General features: G+C 37.9%; 3 protein-coding genes across 5 annotated transcripts; 2 read left to right on the forward strand and 1 right to left on the reverse strand.

Moving 5' to 3' along the window:
• Positions 1-1,089: 1,089 nt before the first annotated feature.
• LOC133854027 (granule-bound starch synthase 1, chloroplastic/amyloplastic) lies at positions 1,090-6,083 on the forward strand. 3 transcript variants are annotated; one of them, XM_062290047.1, is made up of 14 exons: positions 1,090-1,248; positions 2,024-2,431; positions 2,580-2,660; positions 2,777-2,875; positions 2,972-3,061; positions 3,597-3,660; positions 3,749-3,849; positions 3,946-4,055; positions 4,225-4,468; positions 4,550-4,726; positions 4,821-5,012; positions 5,126-5,212; positions 5,323-5,451; positions 5,635-6,083. In XM_062290047.1, the coding sequence occupies exons 2-14, from the start codon at positions 2,075-2,077 to the stop codon at positions 5,749-5,751; spliced, it is 1,848 nt and encodes a 615-aa protein (XP_062146031.1). In that variant the 5' UTR covers positions 1,090-1,248; positions 2,024-2,074; the 3' UTR covers positions 5,752-6,083. The 3 variants fall into 3 exon arrangements, with proteins under 3 accessions (XP_062146031.1, XP_062146034.1, XP_062146032.1); XM_062290050.1 differs by having other exon boundaries at positions 2,059-2,431; XM_062290048.1 differs by lacking the exon at positions 1,090-1,248 and adding an exon at positions 1,340-1,468.
• Positions 6,084-7,189: 1,106 nt separating this feature from the next.
• On the forward strand, positions 7,190-10,982 carry LOC133854028 (glucan endo-1,3-beta-glucosidase 11). The gene is made up of 4 exons (XM_062290051.1): positions 7,190-7,595; positions 7,807-8,402; positions 8,779-9,309; positions 10,257-10,982. The coding sequence occupies exons 1-4, from the start codon at positions 7,547-7,549 to the stop codon at positions 10,329-10,331; spliced, it is 1,251 nt and encodes a 416-aa protein (XP_062146035.1). The 5' UTR covers positions 7,190-7,546; the 3' UTR covers positions 10,332-10,982.
• A 196-nt stretch (positions 10,983-11,178) lies between these two features.
• Positions 11,179-20,221, reverse strand: LOC133854026 (ubiquitin carboxyl-terminal hydrolase 9-like). The gene is made up of 14 exons (XM_062290046.1): positions 20,007-20,221; positions 19,670-19,836; positions 18,072-18,326; positions 17,736-17,883; positions 16,652-16,711; positions 16,459-16,554; positions 15,315-15,713; positions 15,086-15,226; positions 14,621-14,791; positions 13,755-14,012; positions 13,501-13,649; positions 12,400-12,960; positions 12,013-12,283; positions 11,179-11,857 (listed from the first exon to the last, which is right to left on the reverse strand). Exons 2-14 carry the CDS (start codon positions 19,819-19,821, stop codon positions 11,693-11,695), a joined length of 2,826 nt encoding a protein of 941 aa, XP_062146030.1. The 5' UTR covers positions 19,822-19,836; positions 20,007-20,221; the 3' UTR covers positions 11,179-11,692.
• Between the last annotated feature and the right edge of the window lie 922 nt (positions 20,222-21,143).

Genomic DNA, 21,143 nt, shown 5'->3' on the forward strand with positions numbered 1-21,143 from the left:
GCTTCGCACCGTATTAGAGTATACACGTACAAATATGCATCCAAACATTACTTTAAATGCTTAAAATGTGTTAAGCCTTATAAATGTCAACTACATTTTCTCTTTCTTTTTTTTTTTTCATGTGAGACTATTTTTATTAAATACTCTTTAACACATTTCTCTTAAAATACTCTCAAAACACAAAATATATATATATATATATATATATATATATATATTAATTTTGAAAATGGTTCAACAACTTCTCGGTAGAATGGCAGCACAGCCACGACTCCTGTAGGCAAAAACACACGTGAGCCACGGGTGCACTAGTCTTACCAAGTAGCTCTGTGAATGACTCAATTTCGGCCACATCACATATAAAAAATTGATGCCTAATCTATTGGGGAAGTTAGAGCCACTCATGCATTCATATTTTAATGATTAACGTAGTATTACGTAGACTCTCGCATTATTTTATAAACGTAATAATAAGTGTTACGGGTATTATCAAACGACTGTTAATATTTAAGTGATTAATGTATGAGTGTTAAGTAGACTATTAATCAATTTTTAAAAGATTTATTAAAAATAAAAAAAAATAAAAAAATGGTACGGTGATGATTCAATGGAGGAAAAAAAAAATCAATAAGTTAGGTAATTGGCACTTTTGGTAATTCTCAATTACTAATAAGAAGAAAAAAATCAGTTAGACGACAGAGATGTCACTATCTTACTAGTTACTCCCCTCTCCACCGTCCGTTTTATGATTTTCAATTTAATAAACGGCATTATATTTGTATTTAAAAACTATGACAAAACAAAAAAAATCTGAGAGAAAGCTACTTTGATCGTGACTTGATGGAACGCAGGTAGTTTGTCTGTTTGCTTAAACTGAGACCCGCTCCAGCCCCCACCTGGCCCACCAGTCAATCAATCTGAACCGCAACGTAAGGGACTAGGATGTCGTTTACTACCGCCACTTGTACCACAGTACCTCTTCTGTGTTGCGAAAAGAAATATCTACCTCGAGGTGGGTTCCCACATGAATGACCTCGAGTTGTTCAGCATATTTCTATGATCTTGAGCTGCCTGGGAAATGGGACACCATTCAACCGCCTAATGGTTGCCACGTGGAATGGTACGAGGGTCGAGGGTGGCAATACATATTCACGATCTTTGGTGGAACACTGGAACACTTCCATTGAGAGCTGACCTGACAAATATCAGCAACTAAGACTGAGGGACTCACTCTTGCCTTTCAACCTTGTAAGTAGCTGATCCTTTTTTTAATGATTTTGTTAACTGATTGACTGAATATCTGGGGGATCAGTTCCTATGTTTGCTCTTTGTTGACGATCACAAATCAAGTTGAGAGATTTTTCTGGATTTTTTGTTAATTAGTTTATAAATATAGCAAGTTCTGTTTTGGCTACCAATACCATTAACTGATCTTTGGTCTTTTGTTGTGTTCTTCACTGGTTTGTAGGTTTGTTACTACTGACTTGTGCTAATGCTTCTTTCTTATCATGGGTTTTTGTTTAAACTTGATTTCTTTATCATAAGTGTTTAAATTAGTTGACACATACTGTAAGCTAACAAGTTTGTTTGAGTTGGACAATCAGTCTTGGAGCATCATTTAGATAGAATAGGAGGCTTCTTTCTTTAAGTCCAAATATTGATTGTTAGTCGATGATCAAAACCTGGTAGATACCTGTGAAACTCTTGCTTCGTGAGCACAATGAAGCTTAAAACTCCAACTGACCCTTTGCTGTTATCATAATTTATGTATTTGTTACAAGCAATCTGTGATTATGTGAAAAAATAAATAAATAAATAAACCCTGGTTATTTAAAGGAATCCTGTTAATTAACAATCAGGAGAACATTTGGCATAAATTACTCAGGGGAATGATTAATAACCGAGTCTGGATGAGATGTGAGAATATGGTGGCTATAATGATTTAAGTAGCTCTAATTGTCTTCGTTAGTAAAGTTCATTTTATGGATTAGCAATTGTTATTGAAACTTCTTTCATTTTGCAGAACATTTTGTGAACTACTTTGGCTATTCGTGGCAGATCGAAGACATTATTGATGGCGACTGGGACCACCTCACACTTTGTATCAAGAACTTCACCTGTCAACTGTCATGGAACTTCAGGATCAGAAACTAAAGCAAACATGGCACAGATAGGCCTAAGGAACCAAGCAATGACCCATAATGGGTTAAGATCTTTGAACAAGTTGGATATGCTACAGATGAGAACCCAGGCAAAAGCGATTGCCAGGCAAGCAAGACACAGAGTCAAAAGCACTGAGAACGATAGGCCTGCTGGGAAAGTTATATGTGGACAAGGAATGAACTTGGTCTTTGTGGCAGCCGAGGTTGGTCCATGGAGCAAAACTGGTGGACTTGGTGATGTTCTTGGAGGATTGCCACCAGCTATGGCCGTAAGTGGACTTCTCTCTTTCACTTTTTGATTATTCTCATTGCTTGATTTGCAATTGTAATTGTTTCGGCTTGTAGTTTTTCTGGTACTAGTTGGGCTTTTTTGTTGGATAAGATATTAACTGACTATTATGCCTAATTAATGTCTAGGCTAAGGGGCACCGTGTTATGACAGTGTGTCCACGCTATGACCAGTACAAAGATGCATGGGACACTAAAGTTCAAGTTGAGGTAAATAGTCACAGCTATCTTGTGTTTTGGGAGAATCTTCCTTTGTTCATGGGGATCATGTCTCAATCAACTGTCTATGCATAGGAATTTCCCTCTGACTGTCTTTGCATATGCAGATAAAAGTTGGGGATAGAATTGAAACTGTTCGCTTCTTCCACTGCTACAGACGAGGAGTTGATCGTGTATTTGTGGACCACCCAATGTTCCTTGCGAAGGTTTAAAATTTTATTTAGCACCAAAATCTTGGGTTTAAACCGCAGTATCAAAATGGGGGAATATTCATCTGATGTTTAACTTCCTGAATTCTTAAGGTATGGGGCAAAACTGCATCCAAAATCTATGGTCCTACGGCTGGCATAGATTACGAGGACAACCAACTTCGTTTCAGCTTGTTGTGCCAGGTAACTTATCCTTTGTTCCTCTTAATTTATCTACTACTTTCAATCTTCAGCTACTGCTTTGGGAGAAAATTCGAATAAATCATTAGAATCGACTTTTCAAACAGCAAATTCATCATTGTATTCCATAGTAGAGTTCGTATATGACAGGGTCAAGTTAGATGCCAAGAGAAGTGAACTCAACACTTCTCTTAGGTTATAGGTGGATGGAAAAATGTTTGTTGCAGAAATTTGAACTGAATAAATTTTGTGTTCTTGTAATAAACTAGCAAAGAGCTGGCATACGCAATGTGTTATTGCCTGGATGTTATTACTTGATGGGTCAATTAGGGCAAATTTCAATTTAGCATGCTTATTGTCTGAGCTCTTTATAATGCCATTTTTAAACCAAGAAATGACTCAGACTACTCATTTTGGTTCCCTTCTCACCATGGGTTCAATGTGTCCTTGTAGCCTGATAGCTGATCAACCTCATGCTTCTTAACTTTGACGTTGGTATAGCTCAAATTCACCCTTTTTTCCCTTCTTATCTTTTCAGGCTGCTCTGGAGGCACCAAGAGTTCTGAACTTAAACACAAATCAATATTTCTCAGGACCTTATGGTGTGGACCCCTTCTTTCTTTCTCGAAACCGATAAGTTTCTGTCAATAAATAGCTTCATTAATGATACTCTTTTTCTGCCTCTTACAGGGGAGGAAGTTGTCTTCATTGCCAATGATTGGCACACTGCTCTTCTTCCATGCTACCTAAAATCTATGTACAAACCAAGGGGGATGTACAAAACTGCCAAAGTAAGGTTCCCTTGCTTTGAAGTGCATCATATGGAATTGTGGTTAACTTGAATTTTCATTCCTTGGGGGCTGACACAGCTTGATAAATGATGGCAGGTTGCTTTCTGCATCCACAACATAGCCTACCAGGGCAGATTTATCTTTTCAGACTTCTCACTTCTCAATTTGCCTGATCAATTCAAGGGTTCTTTTGACTTTATTGATGGGTACGTCTGTTAGATTGATTCTTGTTTCCATTAGAACAAGGAAACCACCATCCATGGTGGCCTTTTTTTTTTTGGTCTTCATGCTAAGAAGTTTTATCTTGCCTTAACTGAGAAGGATCTGTTGAATTATTCCCCACTTGCTAAATGTTTTGGTATTTGTTTTGTGCAGGTATGAGAAGCCAGTGAAGGGAAGGAAAATCAATTGGATGAAGGCCGGAGTATTAGAATCAGATAGGGTTTTAACTGTGAGCCCATACTATGCCCAGGAACTTATTTCTGGAGTTGACAAAGGTGTGGAATTGGATAACATCATTCGTAGGACTGGCATCAGTGGTATTGTGAATGGAATGGATGTTCAAGAGTGGAATCCAGCCACGGACAAATACATAGATGCTAAATATGATGCCACAACTGTAAGCAACTTATAGAAAACTTGCAGCTCCGTAGGATAGTTGGCCGTGAAAATCTGTACTTATTGGTATTACAATTTTCAGGTTATGGATGCAAAGCCTCTATTGAAGGAAGCCCTTCAAGCAGAAGTTGGGTTGCCTGTTGACAGAAATATCCCTTTGATAGGATTCATTGGAAGACTAGAAGAGCAGAAAGGTTCGGATATTCTAGCAGCAGCTATTCCAAAATTCATTGGGGAGGATGTTCAGATCGTAGTCCTTGTAAGTATCCATTCAAAATTGTTCTCTTGCAAATCATAGCTGTTGTAACAGGCATAAAGTTGAGTTTGATAATGACATCTGTTGTTTCTGTCAGGGAACTGGCAAAAAGAATATGGAGAAGCAAATTGAACAGCTGGAGATACTACACCCTGAAAAGGCCAGGGGAGTGACAAAATTCAATGTCCCCTTAGCTCACATGATTATTGCCGGCGCTGATTTTATGCTTGTCCCTAGTAGATTTGAACCATGTGGTCTCATTCAGTTGCATGCTATGCGATATGGAACGGTAAAACGCTTAAGGCCTTTTCTTTCTTTCTATTCATCTACCACGATGATCTCACTTGTCAAATTTTGCATGGCTTAGACTGATTGTCACTTCATGGTGCGACTTTGCCACAGGTGCCTATTGTTGCCTCAACCGGTGGACTTCATGACACTGTCAAAGAAGGTTTTACAGGATTTCAGATGGGAGCTTTCAATGTTGAAGTAAGCAAATGACTTTCCCTTTCTTCTCTGTGGCAGCAAGTCCACACACTTCCTGTATCTTTCTTCTTGTATGGCAAATGATGAATCTGTGTCACTTGGATGCTTTTCAGTGTGAGGCAGTTGATCCAGCTGATGTGACTGCAATAGCAACATCTGTTAAGAGAGCTCTCGCAGCCTATGGCACCCCTGCCTTGAAAGAGATGATTCAGAATGGCATGGCCCAAGATCTTTCATGGAAGGTTAGTATGATATCAGCCTTAATTAGGAAGCTTGTCCCACTTGAAAAGTTTACTCGCATTCTGTCAAGAAAAATTCAATTGCATTTAGCTAAAGCACTACAAAGAATTGATTTAATGTAAATGTTTTTCTCTGGTTCATTGGTTTAACTGACAATGTGCATTGGTTTGAATCCTTTGATTCAGGGACCAGCCAGACTATGGGAAAAGATGCTGCTGAGCCTGAATGTTGACGGCAGTGAACCTGGAATTGAAGGGGAGGAAATCGCTCCTCTTGCCAAGGAAAATGTTGCCACTCCTTGAGCACACGGCCTAATATCTTGTTATTTACTAGCATCGACTTGAATAAGGACACCAACTGATCTGCTCAAGTATTGGCTTTTCACCTCATTCAAGCTTCAGTTCATGTGAACAAAAGCTGCATGCCTGGTGAAGAACTCAGTGCTGCTTGGGAGTGTTTTTTTTTTTTTTTGGTCGTTTTTTGGAGGGTTAATGGTATTTAAAGCTTAGCTGTGTAGAAAAATGATAAAAAGCTAACATGTGCTGTTATGAACCACTGAAGAACCGTTTTTTGCAGCTCTTGCTTAATAATTTTAAGCATTATGTAAGTAAAATAAAACTGGTCTATACCATAAGTAGGTGCCTCTTTTGTCCTACATATTCATTTAAGCCAACCAAATTTTTGCTCTACATTCATTCCTACGTTTTGAAAACTCAACAAGAACAGAAAGGATACCCAAGTATCCCCTCCTGCAGTTTGAAAACTCGACAAGAACAGAAAGCACCTTCAACGAGGCAAACAAGGTCAAGCAAAAATAAAAGATGATTAATGAGAGAAGTCCGGACACCCTAGAAGGATTTCACTTTAAATCTAACTCAAAACATGATTCCCTCCAAATAAACTATAAGTTGTTCGATCACCTATCCAAACATAAACCACCAATTCTGGATTTATGGGAATCTAAGGAATATTAAGTCTACCCTCTAAAGATTATATTCTAAATACTTTATGAGAAAGGACAACAAATAAATAAATCATCATTATTCTCCTCACCTAATTCACCAACTAGTTGCTGGGGAGAAACTGGCAGTCATTAAAGATGAAAGACTAATCCAAAGCCTTCTCTCAAGGCCCAAAGCCCAGCACTCATACTCTGTAGTTCTTTATTATGTGGAGGGTTTTTTATTAAGCAATCATAACTATGAAACAACCATTAGTCAAACGTTAAGGCCACATCATATCAAGCACATCTGTTAATGTGGCATGATATCAGCCGTTGAATAATGATTATTGATTCAAACGGCTGCTCTAAAGGCAATTAGGCAACACATGATCTTGAGCTTGTTAAAAATTGTGTTACTCCATAGAAATCAATCAACGGCTGGAATCATCAATCAGAACGATAAAGAGCCACCGAAAGGTTCTCACTCACATCCCTTTTTTGCTTTGCATGGATGCCACGTATCTTATGCTGTTCGTTTCTTCGTTTCTCTTCTTTCAGAAAGAAGAAAGCGTCGTTTACTCCTAAAAGCTTCATCGTTTGGGAATGGTGACCATGTGAAGGTTGTCGGAGAACAACTGTTGGGCCCCACAAACCTGCATCATAACCGTCCCTCACCAAAAAGATCAATCAGATTCAGATCACACAAACTACATGCCTCTTTGGTGCTCCTTTATGAAAAGACGACAAAACGACACCGTCACACAGTTACACTCCCGCCTAATATAAAATAATCACACTATAATCACGCATCTTCAACGAATACTTGCCCCAACTTTCCGCTATGCTGCGCCGGCTGTAAACTATTCCTTCCCGTGACCCCATCTCTCTCTCTCTCTCTCGGCCTGTAGCTTTCACGGTTGCGTATCCACACTGGGTTGTAGCTGTGAAGATTGAGAGGCTCTCTCGCACGCTCACACACTCACACTCTCACTGGTTACGAAGCATTCGTCATCCGCAGAAGCAGCTTTACTACTTTTTAATTGCCGCATTTGGTTACTTTTTCAGTGGATCTCTCTCTCTTGCGAAGGAGTACTTCATTCACTACCAATCAACTATCTTTCATTCATCTCCTGCTAGAGAAGGATCCCGATACCATGGATTTGAGTACATTCCACTACTGGTCTTCACTGATTTTCATCTCGGGTACTGTGCCTAAACAGAATCCTCCGTTTTTTTTTTTCAAAAACTATATATGTAGCTTTTGGTTTTGTTTGGGAAATTTGTTTTGTAAATTTACAAACTTTTTCATTCTTCTCTTGTGGGTGTCTCTTGTTTGTTAAGAATTTTGTATCTTTTGGCTTGGTTTCGTAAATTTGCTAACTTTTTCGTTTTTCTCATGCGGGTGTCTCTGTAGTAGTAGGCATTGTTGTGTTTCCTGCAATGGTGGCTTCAATTGGGGTAAACTACGGCCAAATAGCCAACAATCTGCCATTACCGCAGAACGTAGTGCCGCTTGTCAAATCAATCGGAGCCACCAAGTTGAAGCTGTACGATGCAGATCCGAGGGTGCTCAAAGCATTTGCCAACACCGGCGTGGAATTCATGGTGGGTCTGGGAAACGAGTACTTGGCGAAGATGAAAGATCCGGACAAAGCCCAAGCTTGGGTGAAGACCAACGTCCAGGCCTTCCTCCCCGCGACGAACATCACCGCCATCTTTGTCGGCAACGAAGTCCTCACCTTCAACGACAGTTCCCTCACCGGCAACCTCCTTCCGGCGATGCAGAACGTGCACACTGCGCTCGTGAACCTGGGTTTGGACAAGCAAGTGACCGTGACCACTGCACACTCGTTGGCCATTCTCGAGACCTCGTACCCACCTTCCTCCGGAGCTTTTCGCCGGGATCTGGTAAACTGTATTTCTGCCATCCTGAGCTTCCACTCCAAGACCTGCTCGCCATTCTTGATTAACGCCTACCCTTACTTCGCCTACAAAGCGAATCCCAAGCAGGTTCTGTTCGAATATTTTAAATTAAAAGATTAAATTTCTACTTTTATGGTCATGTTATTTGTCCGTTTAAGTTTTTGGACAATTGATTATTTAATAAAAGCCATATTAACATAATCTTTTAGATTAAATTTACATTTTTAAACTGTCCATAAAAAATATTTCTTAAAAAACACGCCATTTAAAATATTAAATTCTAATTTTACTAAATGCTTAATTTTATTTTCTAACGGTCATAAATAGTACATCCAAACAACCCTTTAAATAGATTAAAAAAAATATTAAATAATAAGTTATAAAAATAATAAATTTAGTAATTGAAATTAATAGCTTCCATTTTAGCTAAATATTCAGCTTGTTCTTCCTCGTGATTTAACAGGTCCCGCTGGAATTCGTGCTCTTCGAGCAAAACGCAGGTGTGCTGGACCCTTCGACGAGCCTCCACTACGACAACATGCTGTTCGCGCAGATTGACGCCGTGTACGCGGCGGTGGGAGCCTTAGGGTACAAGAAGCTACCGGTACACATCTCGGAGACAGGGTGGCCGTCGAGAGGGGACGAGAACGAGGCCGGCGCGACCCCCGATAACGCCAAGAAGTACAATGGGAATCTCATTAAGCTGATGACGGAACAGAAGAAGAAGGGCACGCCCATGAGGCCCAGCTCGGAGCTGAACATCTACGTCTTCGCTTTGTTCAACGAGAACATGAAGCCCGGTCCTACTTCGGAGAGGAACTATGGCTTGTTTAAGCCCGATGGGACGCCCGCCTACTCGCTTGGGATTGCCTTGAACGACGGTGTTAGCAACTCTACCAGTTTTAGTGGGTCTTCTCCCGGGACTTACGGGTCGACACCCTCGACTCCGGCGAGTTCTTCTACCGGTTATTTGTCCATTTCTTCTTCAGCTATGGTGAGTGACTTTTATTTTTTATTTTTTTACCGTTGCATTATAAAATTAAAAATAGGTATTAATCTTAAGAGTAATGTTTGTTACACAACTCTCACACAATTTTTGCACAACTCTAACTACTTTTTGTTATGATCAACCATTGGATTTGTTTTCCAACATGTGGGTCCTAAATATTCAATGGCTGATTTTAAAAGAAAGTTGTTAGAGTTGTGTAAAAATTGTACAAAAATTGTGTAAGAAACATTACTCTAATCTTAAACGGACCCTTAATATAAGCAATGTTTAAAGGAGATACGATGAAACATGTTATATTAAGGCTTAAACCTCCTCACTCACGTACGTAGAGACCGACTCCACCAATCACCATGTTCATTTCTCTGACAACACATGGGACAAGTCTCATGTGCACAGTTTTTTAGTGGTCCAGATCCAATTCTTGATAGACACTAAAATCTTGATAAGATAACACCACTTATGAACGAAATTTTAGGAACATGGACACCCTGGTCCCGAGTTTGTGATTGACGGGGACAAGATGGCGCACAGAAAGATCTTCAACTCTCTTTTTTATTGGTTTTTCTTTGTTTCTTTTTTTTTCTTTTTCTTTTCTTTTTACGAGGAATGCTAGACATCTAAACACTTTTATTCAGAATTTGATTCTAACTTGATGTATTATAATCTCATGAGATCTATTATTTTAAGAAGTGTGCCACAATTCGACACATTAAGTTGGAACCAAATTCTGAAAAAAAATATTGAGATGTCTAGCATTTCTCTTTTTCTCTTAGAACATGGGATTCTCCCGGAGTCATGTACATTTACACCGGAGAATCACATGTTCTAGGACAAATCTCGGTTTAATAGATTTGGGTTTTTAGATTAGTCTTTAGATTTTTGTTGTGTTTTTGAAACTAACAGCAATGGAGGTGGCTTTTGATTGATTTCAGGAAAGACGCCAGACGGGTATTGGCCCGCTATTCTTTTTCTTCATGTTTATGATGATGCAATTAGTGGTGTGTTAAAGTTGGACGAGCTGAGAGCGTTGGATATTTGCTTTCAACCGCCTAGTCTACTGGTAGAAAAGGAGGAGAGCCGTTAAAAGCAACGAAGAGGAGAGGGAGAGAGAGAGAGAGAGAATAAGCAGAGGCAACTTCGGACTTGGGAAAAGGCCTAAAAAATCCTACCCTGTTTCTTTGTTTGTACGCGACTGTGTTCTGGGAATCATCATCATCTTCATCAAAGTTCAAACCAAAGTGCTTACATGAAAATTCCCAATGGGGTGGGGGGCTACACAGAAAAGCCTGATGCAATTAATTGGGCCCTTTTACCCACTTTCACATTTTCTTTGATTTGATCAATAATGGTGTGTAGCGTAGTGTAGGGTTCATCGAGGGATTGTAGGAGGTGGTATCGGTACTTTTTCCTCTTTTTAGTTGGCACTCAGCTGTAGCTTTATCCGCTTTCTTTTTTTTTTGGTGGGGCAGGCGGATCTGTCTCAGCATCACTATTATTTTAAGGCGTTAGGCGTGTTGTTGATGAAGAGTCTGGTAGATTAAAGAGAAGGACCGCATTCTATAGAATAGCCTCCTTGAGGTTATATTATTGACATGACGTTTGTACGTTGTCCTCCTTTTTCATCGCTGTTAACAGAAGATAATATATCTTAGCATCCATCATTCATTGCGATAATTATTAAGTAGTTAGGAATTAGGAATTAGATGCTATCCAATGCACTTTTCTTCCCCTTTTGGGCCCCCCATTCGCGTGTCGAATGAATTTTACCTGTTCGAGCTGTCCGAACACCTGCCCGGGCAACCTCGAACATAGGATCTAAATCCGAGGAATAACGAATCATAACAAATCCCCCAATGAAGCACAACAAAAAATGCTATCCGTTTATTTCTTTCCAATTTTGTCTTGATACTTGCTCATACAAGGGGGCATCCGTACAAAATCTTTCTCCGGACATACCAGTCATGATCATATTCAATGCCTTACAAGAAGTGGAATAATCACAATGATTTTCAATAGAATAACACCAGAGTTGGCTACATCAGAAAATGGACATTTTGGAGAACAAGAGGTAAGGAGAAGAATTAACTACAGCCACCCTACATAAACCAGATAGAACAGAAAGATTTCTTTTTATGTAAATGCAACCATCCTTGCTCTCACTAAGCCAATTTTCTGAAACTGCTCCCTTAAACTTCGATGTCATGTCCACTTCAATCTCAGTGATCCGTATCTTTAAGCCGTGGCTTCTCAGGTTTGCCTGGCTAAGCAAAAGCATCATTCTATGGACAATGTCTCAACGAATTAGCTAAACCTTGTAAAATGGAAGCTCAAAGTCCATGAAACAGCAATATGAACCCAGTCATTGCCTTCAAAAATCCATGTGAGCCCGCGATGTCTCTCCTGCTTCTGACCTTGATTCAGTTTTAACTCTTTGATAGAATAATAGATAAGCGGCCGAAGTTCTGATCTCAGCTTCATTGACCGGAGAAACATGACTGTCATCGAAATGGTACCATCTATTCTCATCAATCAACTGCACAAGAGGTAAAAGTCAAGGCATAAGAACCAGTATCTCATCATATCATATATCATAAGCAAAATCTGAGACCGCATCTCACTCGGTATCTCCGACTTCAGATTCAATATGTAGAAGAAGAAAAATTGGATTGTTAATACTAGATCCTTTACCTTGGCATAGGCAGTGTAGTGCCCACCTCCAAGACCACCATAATGGTTGCTGATGGCATATAACTCGTACATGTGAGATCGCCCATCCTTGCTTTTCACATATTTGCTCAAATCAAGATTGCGAATGGGGAAATTCACAAAAGTGTCAAGTTTGTTCTTTAGATATCTGCTATATGAGAATCGCTTCAAGTGAACAACAAGGATGTCTGGCAACATCCACAAATCAAGTTTTTTTGTCGCTTGTCTATGTTCCTTGCATCTTGGGCAGTACCTGCAGTTTCAAATTAAAAGACAGGATGAGGCATGAAAAGTGACAAACATAAAATGCATTGGTGGATATTTCCTAATAATCTCATCTAAAGGCCATTATAAGGAAAAGTACTATACCACATGTCATCAGGCCCTAGAGGTTCTTCTGTCAAGAACGCTTCCAAGCATGAAAACAAAGAGACAGCTTCCTGCCTGGTTTTTTTCACACTGAACCCAGTCTTGTGAACCTCAGGGAGATCCTTGAGGTAGCTAGAATCATATAATTGATTTTCCTTATCACTCCAGTCCAGAAAAACCTTAACAAGTGGATTGGATTTTAAAAGAGAATCCTTTTCAATCGGCTTGCAGCTTAAACCACTTGCATTAGTTAAAAAGAGCTGGAAGGAGAAGTCCGTGCTGGATGTTCCCTCTAGTTCTGTGTTGTCCATTGATTCGTCTCCTGGTCCAGAATGAGCATTGCAGCTGTCCAATGGTTCATCGATAGCTTCTGAAACAAAGCCATTTTCCTTACTGCTATGAGCCTTAGTTGAAGAAGAATATATTCTTCTCAAAGGTGATAGCATTCTAGAAACAGCTATACTAATTTCAGCTTCATTTGGAGGATCTTCATCCAAATAAGTCACCAGAGGCGTTCCAAAAAGCTTCCTAGAAACACTCTTTAGATTGTCTGATATAGATCTGCAAAGCACAATCAGAGAGCTTTGGTTAAGAAAAATTGATCCTCAAAACGGGGGGAAATGGGAAATGAAGAGCTTCATCAACATATGAGGAAATAACCTACCTCCCTCCCTCCCTCCCTCACACACACACACACACACACACACCCAATGCACCAGGGTGTTTTGAAAACATCTGATAAGAAAAATATGCATAAATGTAGTACAATAGTTGAAGTCTTTATATACCTGATCAGAAAGGCAATAGATAAATGACCGTGGAGAAAATAACAGATATCACAGATCAATATTAAATCATCGATATCACACCCATGTATAATCCTTCTCAACATTCGATTTTAAATCAATTGTCTTTTTTCTAATGGGGCCTCACACTGTAAGTGGAATAAAAAATATCTTGTGCGTTGTCAAACATAACTCAATTCAGCTCAGCCCATGCAGACCATGTGCCATCGAAGCTGGGACTCACAAAAATACCTAAATAATGTACAATTACCAAATGGAAAACCAAATTGCCAGAAATTGATGGAAGCAAGCTTACTTTTCCTGCACTCGATGGATAATTTCTAGTTTTGTTCTTCCTGTCCCCTTTTTGGATAGTCGGTAGGCCACAATAAGTTCATCATCCTTTATTGAAGCCAATGGTTCCAAAGAGTTCTCAAAATACCGATGAATTCGGTATTCGTAAACCTAGAAAATCAAAATCACGTCCCTTAGCCACGAAATTAAATCATAAGAGAAACAGTTAATTCTAGAAAAAACAAAAGGGTAAAAACCAGCGAAAGATATCTTTACCTCCGCAAGCAAAAGGCTTTCATCATTCTTCAAGCAGCATGCAGTACCCAATGCCTGGATAAGATCTTTGCAGCAACCATGTTTAAGCAGAGTCACTGTGTAAGGCATTGGAAGAACGCTTCCATCACCATAAAACATGGTAACTGTCATTGTCCGGGTGACAGTTGAAGGTAGTGGCAATGATAAGTACATAAAGGGATCAAAAGTAATTGAGATTTTGCTACAAACTGGGCAAACCAGTGTGGATTTGTATTGACCCTGAGAAAAATTTTGCAATATTTAGATTCAAAGAAAACAATGTCAAAAAAACAAACTTCATCCTAAAATTGTGCTATAAAAACTTATAACTGTTTTCTGTTGAAGTCAATAAAAAGAATGAAGGTAAACAAGAGCTGGAGAGAACATGTACGCTCAATATAACTAATGCCTGGTAAAAAGAAAAGCTGAAGCAAATACTTAAAACCAAGTTGTTTCCAATAGAGAATTCCTTTATTGATAACTCAAACCTAGAGGTTATTAGTTCATAAAAATAACAACGAAATGGAGACCTAATATGCTTAAAAAATATGTTCTGAAATGGCTTTTTTTTAGTAAGTAGAATTTTTTTTTTTTTTTCATAAGAGTAAGAAAAAGATTTGAGTACAGAAGAATAGAAGATCATAGAGGATCTATATTAAGGACATAGATATGCTGATGATCAGCACAATTTTTAGATGTGGTACATCATATTGCCTATGCAGCAAGGTTCAAATGAATATATCAATATGATTTAGTAATTTAAATTTTATAGGGAAAATCATATAGCAACTATAACATATACACAAATTCCCATGAAACAGGAATCACAAATTAAAAGATTTGCTTACTTGGCAAACATCTACAATAACTGAATCATTACGGGCCTTGTGATATTTCCAACACTCATCTGCAACTTCCTCATCTGGTTGACCGTCTGAATCCTTCGTTTCAATGTAGGGCTTTTGTTTGACACGATTCAAATCTTCATGCAGCCCATCTAGTAAGAAGGCAAGAAGTTCCTATAGAAAAGCAATCTCATAATTAAGAGCAAATATAAAGGTCATGTAAAATATAAACCACACCCAAAAAATAAACAGGAACTCCAAATGGCTTCTCAACATTCAATGGGCAGCCAACACTTCATAGACAAGTAACAACAGCTAAGCACCAAGATACAGTTGGCCAGGTCCAAACATCTTAGATGTTGTATAAAGTGCAGCATAAAATTATTTCTCTTGAAAATATAACATGGATGATATCAACTGACAAACACAGCAGAAAAGTAAAGTATTTTGACATTTTGCAGTACTAACCTGAGAATCATGCTGATTATAACCACTAAATTGTGGAGCAAATCGAGCAAGTTTCCCTTTAAACGCACGCGGAGCAATTGTAGTCCGCCCTGAAGACCACAATTTTCTCAGTAATTCACCAAATGCAAGTGCAAGCTCACCCTGCAAAGCAACAACAAATTTTATAAGTTTTAGGTAAATAGATAGGAACAACCAGAAGGGCAAGCATAGATAGGAACAAATGACCTACATGCATTCCTAGTGGATTTTCTGTGTTGATCTCCTCAGAGTAATCTTGCAAGAAGTACTCAACAAGAGGGGGTGTGTGGACTAAACATTGAATCGCACTATTCATAAAGCAAGTATTTCCCAGATTCTGTAGTCCAGCCAATCCACCCCGCTCTCCTTTTCTCAGAGAGTTATAACTATCATATCTGTCATCTATATCACTGAATGCTGTGCTCAAAGCACTTCCCCGATACATATTAGAGCTACAACTGGTTGAATGCCCATTTGACATGGTCGGCCCCCCTGCAATTGTCACGGATGACCTTGAAGGTTCGAGGGGTACCAAAGCTAACTCATTTCCAGTTGAATCCATGCCCAATTGAGAAGAACAATGTCCATCAACTTGCACCTCCAGAAGGATCTGTAGAGAAAAGGATGCATCAACAATGCAGCTATGGTTTAGTAAAAACAAAAACCACTAAAAACACAAATTTAGAGATCTTGACATGAAAAAAAAAAAAAAAAAATAGTGAAATGTCCAGCCTAGTGCTAATACAAACCTACAACTTACATGCCATCAAGTAATATGCGTGCAGTTAACAGAATGACAAAAACTTTCTAAGAAATTAAAAAACATATTATTAGTAAAAAGTGGATTGCCATTTCCTAGATTTTCATTGCACTTCTTGTACAGAATCACATTCATCACTTTTTCTCGCCCTTTTACAATATACACATTTATTTATCTAGTCAACCTAATAGTGTCGCAAATGAGCTCTAATTCCAATTCAACCTACTGCCCCGGTAAGAATCAGGTGGAAGGTAAAGTTGTGGCTTCAAGACTCATTAGATGCGTTTGTAAATCAATAAAAAATGTTCCTTTACCTCATGCGATGTCTCCATTACCAACACAACTAAAGTTCAGAACAAAACACAACACTAAACAACTAGTCAACACAATTTGCACAATGTTGCCACTTAAGCAATTGAAGTTTAGACAAAAACAAGATGCTAAAAAAATAGCATAAACAGTCAAAGCAATTAATCATTAGCAGCCAAGCTGTAGAAAATAGTAATATTATCAGTTGATAAAAATAATAATATCATTACAGAAAAATCTACTGAAATTTCAATCCAAAAGATGAATACATTGCCAGAGTACTCACATGTTGATCCATCTGCAAGTTTGATTCCTCCAGCGTTCGGCTCGTAATATTTAATGGTACTTGTTTCTGTTTATTGAAGTAGTCCCAAATACGAGCCTGTTATATAAGCAATAACCAAGAAAGAACTTAACTTTATCTTAACTCAAAGAAAAAGAAATCTGACACCAAATGACAAAAACTAAAATATAAGCACCTTTTCCTGTTCTACTCCTTTAAGTGAACACACCTTCTCATAAAGCTGCCGTACAAAAGCCTGAAACGCAAATAAAATAATGAGTAAACAATGTATGGTGTGTGACTAGACATTATGCAAGGCTTTATATTGATCATAACAGCCACAAAAGGGCATAATTCAAAGGATAGAAAACCCCTTAAGGACCCTCTAAACCAAATGTTTGTCTATTCACCATTAAACGCCTCTTCATTTAAAATTCCTGGCAGGCAATCAAGTCCTAGTCAATTAGCATCTCAAATTTACCAAATAATCAAATGAAGAAGCTTATGTTAATAGAATAGCTAAAGACTACACTGACCCAAGAGCAGGAAAGTACATTTACTACCACTTTCTAATCATAAAGAAAAAGGCAAACAAAGAACAGCTCATTAGGAGAAACTGTTCAAGGCCTATGGAAATACATCCTCCAGGCTCACTAGATTGCAGAAAACCTCTTACAGACCTTAACAAACAAGTCAAGTTTAACTTATATATTCCGTGATTTAAGGAAAGGGAGAAAAGCAAGAAATAAAATGATGTCACAGACCAAGTCCTATTCAATCACTACTCATGACTAAGTCTTGACCTCAGAATTTAAACCCATCTTGAGCTCATTTGAGTTACATGATCAATCAACTTCACATAAATGGTCATCATATGATTAGGTGAACAGCAACCTTTATCACTTTTGCACTAGAGAGAAGAGTCACAAATGCGAAAACACTAATTTATAAGAAACAAACCAAAAAAAAAAAAAAAAAAAGAAGCCAAAATCTATGCAGTTCTTAAGCTTGCACAAATTAACAGTCCAATTACTTGTCAAAATAAAAATATAAAAAAGGGAAGACCATCAAAGCCTTACATTCATGCAGACACCCACACCATTTTTCATTCCAAACACATCAAAAGCATTGTAAAAGTGACTTAGAAATAACAACCTATACTGCAAATTATAGCAGCCAACATACATCATTAGCATCAAAAGTGATGAAGTAAAACCATGTATAATCTAGGGAAAATTCATGCAGGTCTTTCTCAAGTATAAAAAAGAAAAGGCTAGTACCTTTTTGCTTAACCTTATAACTGATTGGCTGTCATCTCTTGAATCAACCAAATTAAGACTAAGTGGGTAAACCTCCACATTAAATTGGCGATGTTTGACACCCTCCTGTAAAATCAACTTCCTCGGTAATGCTGGTCCTCCTTTGTACCTGATCATAACAAAGACAAGTATGTTAGTGACTCCTTTCCTAGAACTACTACCATTACATTATTCCTCCAACTAAATCTATCTTATTTTCGCTTCAAATCAACAAATAACCTTCAAAATAAAAATAAAAAAGATAGGCAAGACAGCAACAGAATTTAGATCAGAGAAAAACATAAATATAAATATTACCAATCAAAAAGCTTTTCCCAAACTTCTTGAGGAACTAAAACATAGTCCACCTCTTCTCGCAAGCTTCTAAGGAGCTCTAAATCACTGCACTCACTATCATTTCTGTTTAGAACTATATCAGAATTATCAATCGGTCTGGGTCTAACAGCCATTTTTGAAGGAACCACATTCGAATGTTGAGAATCAGATAACTGCTCATCAGTTGAATATTCAGCAGTGCCTTGCCCAACATACCTCTGCCAGCTTGTAAACCACCTAAAGAAAACGCCAGAGCAATTGCATTTACAAACATGAGCCTTTTATGATTTAGAGGAAAAAAAAAACAAGAAGAAGAGAGAAATCCAAAAGCGACTTAGCAAGCGTTATTACTAACACCAACCAATTGCTCAGGCAGTATTACAGGTACTTGGACAATAACCGAATGCATGTCCCGCGTTTAATATGTCATAAAAGTTAACCTCAAGGGGTTGGCACGAGTGGTAAATCACTTGGCCCCAGTGCCTTATGAAACATCAAGTCTAAGGTTCGACCCTCCTTAGTGCAAACAATTCCTTGGAACCACGCCCGCGGGCGAAACCTCGAGCCTCACCTGACCCGTGTGGAGGTGGAGCTTTGCACGGTGTCTTGGGGATCTAGTCGGGGAGGAGCCCCCTGATACCCCGGTTATCAAAAAATATGTCATAAAAGTTATGTATTGTAACTTATCAAAGAAAAAAAAAAAAATTTAAAAAAAGAAAGAAAAAAAGAAAAAAAAGTTATGTATTGTGTAATTTACTCTATTGCAGCTGAACTGGCTACTAATTATTCCTAGCAATTTGCAACATCTAGTCAATGTATTTAATCAAAGAAAATAGAATTATAGAAGAATTCATCCAAGAAAAAAGTACCCCACATGAATGAGAAGAAGGCCATTGCGTACAAAATCAAGCATGACCAAAAGAATGTTTAAATTTCTTCTTTTTTTTCGAAGGAAAATTCTACAAAAGCACCAACTCGTCATTTTCACCATGTAAAACCTTCAATGCCCGCACTTAATTCCTAGAAGAACAATCTGCCCCAACAAGCTAAAGCCCCAAGACCAGATAAAACTTAAAAGGACCACCTTACACCATCCACTAAAGCATTTTATAAACCATCCCAAACATAGAAATCTTATACTGCTTCATAAAATTCCCATCCTTTCTTAACGCACACCCAAACTCAACATAGGAAACCGAAATTCACAATTTTCTTGGCAAGTAGCTCATGCCCATGAAAATGATAAGCTTAGGCCAGCACATGCATACTTTTCCTCACGCAAACATCAAAACATGCACTGCCATACAACTAATACAAGTTTTCCAATTGGGCATTATACGAAAACAGAAATAATAAGAAAAGAAAAAAACACTCAAAAAGAAAGCTATTGGAAATGACGTAGTAGAGGTAATTTTCATCATGCCCAAAAACATCAAAAGAATTTTCATAATTAAAGCCCATGAAAATAATAAGCTTAGGGCAGCACATGCATATTTTTCCTCACACAAACATCAAAACATGCACTGCCACACAAAAATTTCAACTGGGTACAATTGAAAAACCAAAAAAGAAAAATTTACCTATTGGAAATGACGTAGTAAAGGTTGCCTTCTTTCAAATTAGCCTCTGATTTGTTCATCAAATCCGTCACGATCCGCTTCTCTTCCTCGGGCGGGTGCGGCAAGCAACTGGCCCCGTTTTCCATCATAAAACCAGAATCAGGAATCGTCATGATCAATCACAAAACCTGTAAATTGAAAATTTGGATGAAGATCTCAAATCCAAAACCAAATCAACGATCAAATCCGCGCCCCATTGACCCAAAACCTTTCAATAAAAATCCCAAATTTGCGAATATACACAAAAGCGCAGGTCTTGATCCAAAAAGGTGCTTGAAATTTGAAGAATCGGACAAACCTTAGCGTAGAAGAATTGGTGGGTGAGAGAGATCGGAGACCCAACAAAAAAAAAATTAGCCAATAAAGATTGAATCTTTTAAAGGATTTTGGGGATTACTGGATTTTGGGAAAACCCTAGATTGCAGGATTGAGAGAAAGGATCAAAAGCAAAGGGAAATCTCAGTCTTTTCAACGACCGTGTCCTTACTTTTGAGTCACGTACGCTTTTAAAGCCTCCAAGAAAGGAACGTTCTTTTATTTTAGGGGAGGCCCAAACGCCAAATATTACTATTATCTCCATAATACTTTTTATTTTTGAACCAGCATAATACTTTTTATTATTATCGAATTATTGACTCTCTCTTTTTTTCCTGAATTTTCTTGAAAGGACACATTGATGATACTTAACATCGCGTAATGTTAGATTATAATTATAAGATAATTTTAAGATAGAGTTCTCAAAATTTTAATTATTATTTTTTATTGAAAAATCTAGATTTTTTTTATATTTTTTTTTTTGAAAAGGAAAGATCTAGATTTTATCACCTTAATATGTACTTTAATGAAATATATATAATAATTTTTAAAATATGGTAACTAACGAAATAATATCATTTGAAGCATTTGATAGAAGAAGAAAAAAAAAAAAAAGATTAGAGTTTTAAATTTTTAAAAATCTACTGTATAATTATTATATAAAATCAAAGGATTCTAATCTTATCATTATGATAATATTAAGTAGTAGTAATTTAATGCATATTTAGAACTTTAAAGTGACCGTTAATTCCTTTCCTTTTTTTTTTTTTTATAACTGTCTTCATTTACTAGAGATTCAGAAATTTAATACCTTTCCGTGAAATATTATATGGGGTTTTCAACATATAAAATGGATTAAAATTAATTGGACCGGGATGTTGCGGTTGACCGGAGAAATAAGATCATTGGATGGGACTTATTGCCCGGGATCAGACAGGAAAGGTGGGGGCTTTCCATGTGTACAACTCAACCTTGTGTTTCTGATCTGGTCACGACTGAAGCTTTTGCTGCTCGACTGGTAGTGGAATTGTGTAATGAATTGGATTTCGATTGATCGTAATGGCAGGTGACGCATAGGAGATCGTTTCGGCACTGGGGAAAGATGACGGGTTGCCAAGCA

The sequence above is a fragment of the Alnus glutinosa genome, chromosome 13 (assembly GCF_958979055.1).
Source record: "Alnus glutinosa chromosome 13, dhAlnGlut1.1, whole genome shotgun sequence".
Classification (NCBI taxonomy): Eukaryota; Viridiplantae; Streptophyta; class Magnoliopsida; order Fagales; family Betulaceae; genus Alnus; species Alnus glutinosa.

Coding starts and splice junctions, on each gene's coding strand:
- LOC133854028 (XM_062290051.1), top strand. CDS start 7,547: ATGGATTTGAGTACATTCCACTACTGGTCTTCACTGATTTTCATCTCG. Junction 7,596..7,806: donor TTCACTGATTTTCATCTCGG/GTACTGTGCCTA, acceptor GTGTCTCTGTAG/TAGTAGGCATTGTTGTGTTT. Junction 9,310..10,256: donor CCATTTCTTCTTCAGCTATG/GTGAGTGACTTT, acceptor GATTGATTTCAG/GAAAGACGCCAGACGGGTAT.
- LOC133854026 (XM_062290046.1), bottom strand. CDS start 19,821: ATGACGATTCCTGATTCTGGTTTTATGATGGAAAACGGGGCCAGTTGC. Junction 15,227..15,314: donor AAAATCCACTAGGAATGCAT/GTAGGTCATTTG, acceptor GTTGCTTTGCAG/GGTGAGCTTGCACTTGCATT. Junction 11,858..12,012: donor ACTACACTGCCTATGCCAAG/GTAAAGGATCTA, acceptor CCTCTTGTGCAG/TTGATTGATGAGAATAGATG.
- LOC133854027 (XM_062290047.1), top strand. CDS start 2,075: ATGGCGACTGGGACCACCTCACACTTTGTATCAAGAACTTCACCTGTC. Junction 2,432..2,579: donor GATTGCCACCAGCTATGGCC/GTAAGTGGACTT, acceptor ATTAATGTCTAG/GCTAAGGGGCACCGTGTTAT. Junction 3,850..3,945: donor GGATGTACAAAACTGCCAAA/GTAAGGTTCCCT, acceptor AAATGATGGCAG/GTTGCTTTCTGCATCCACAA.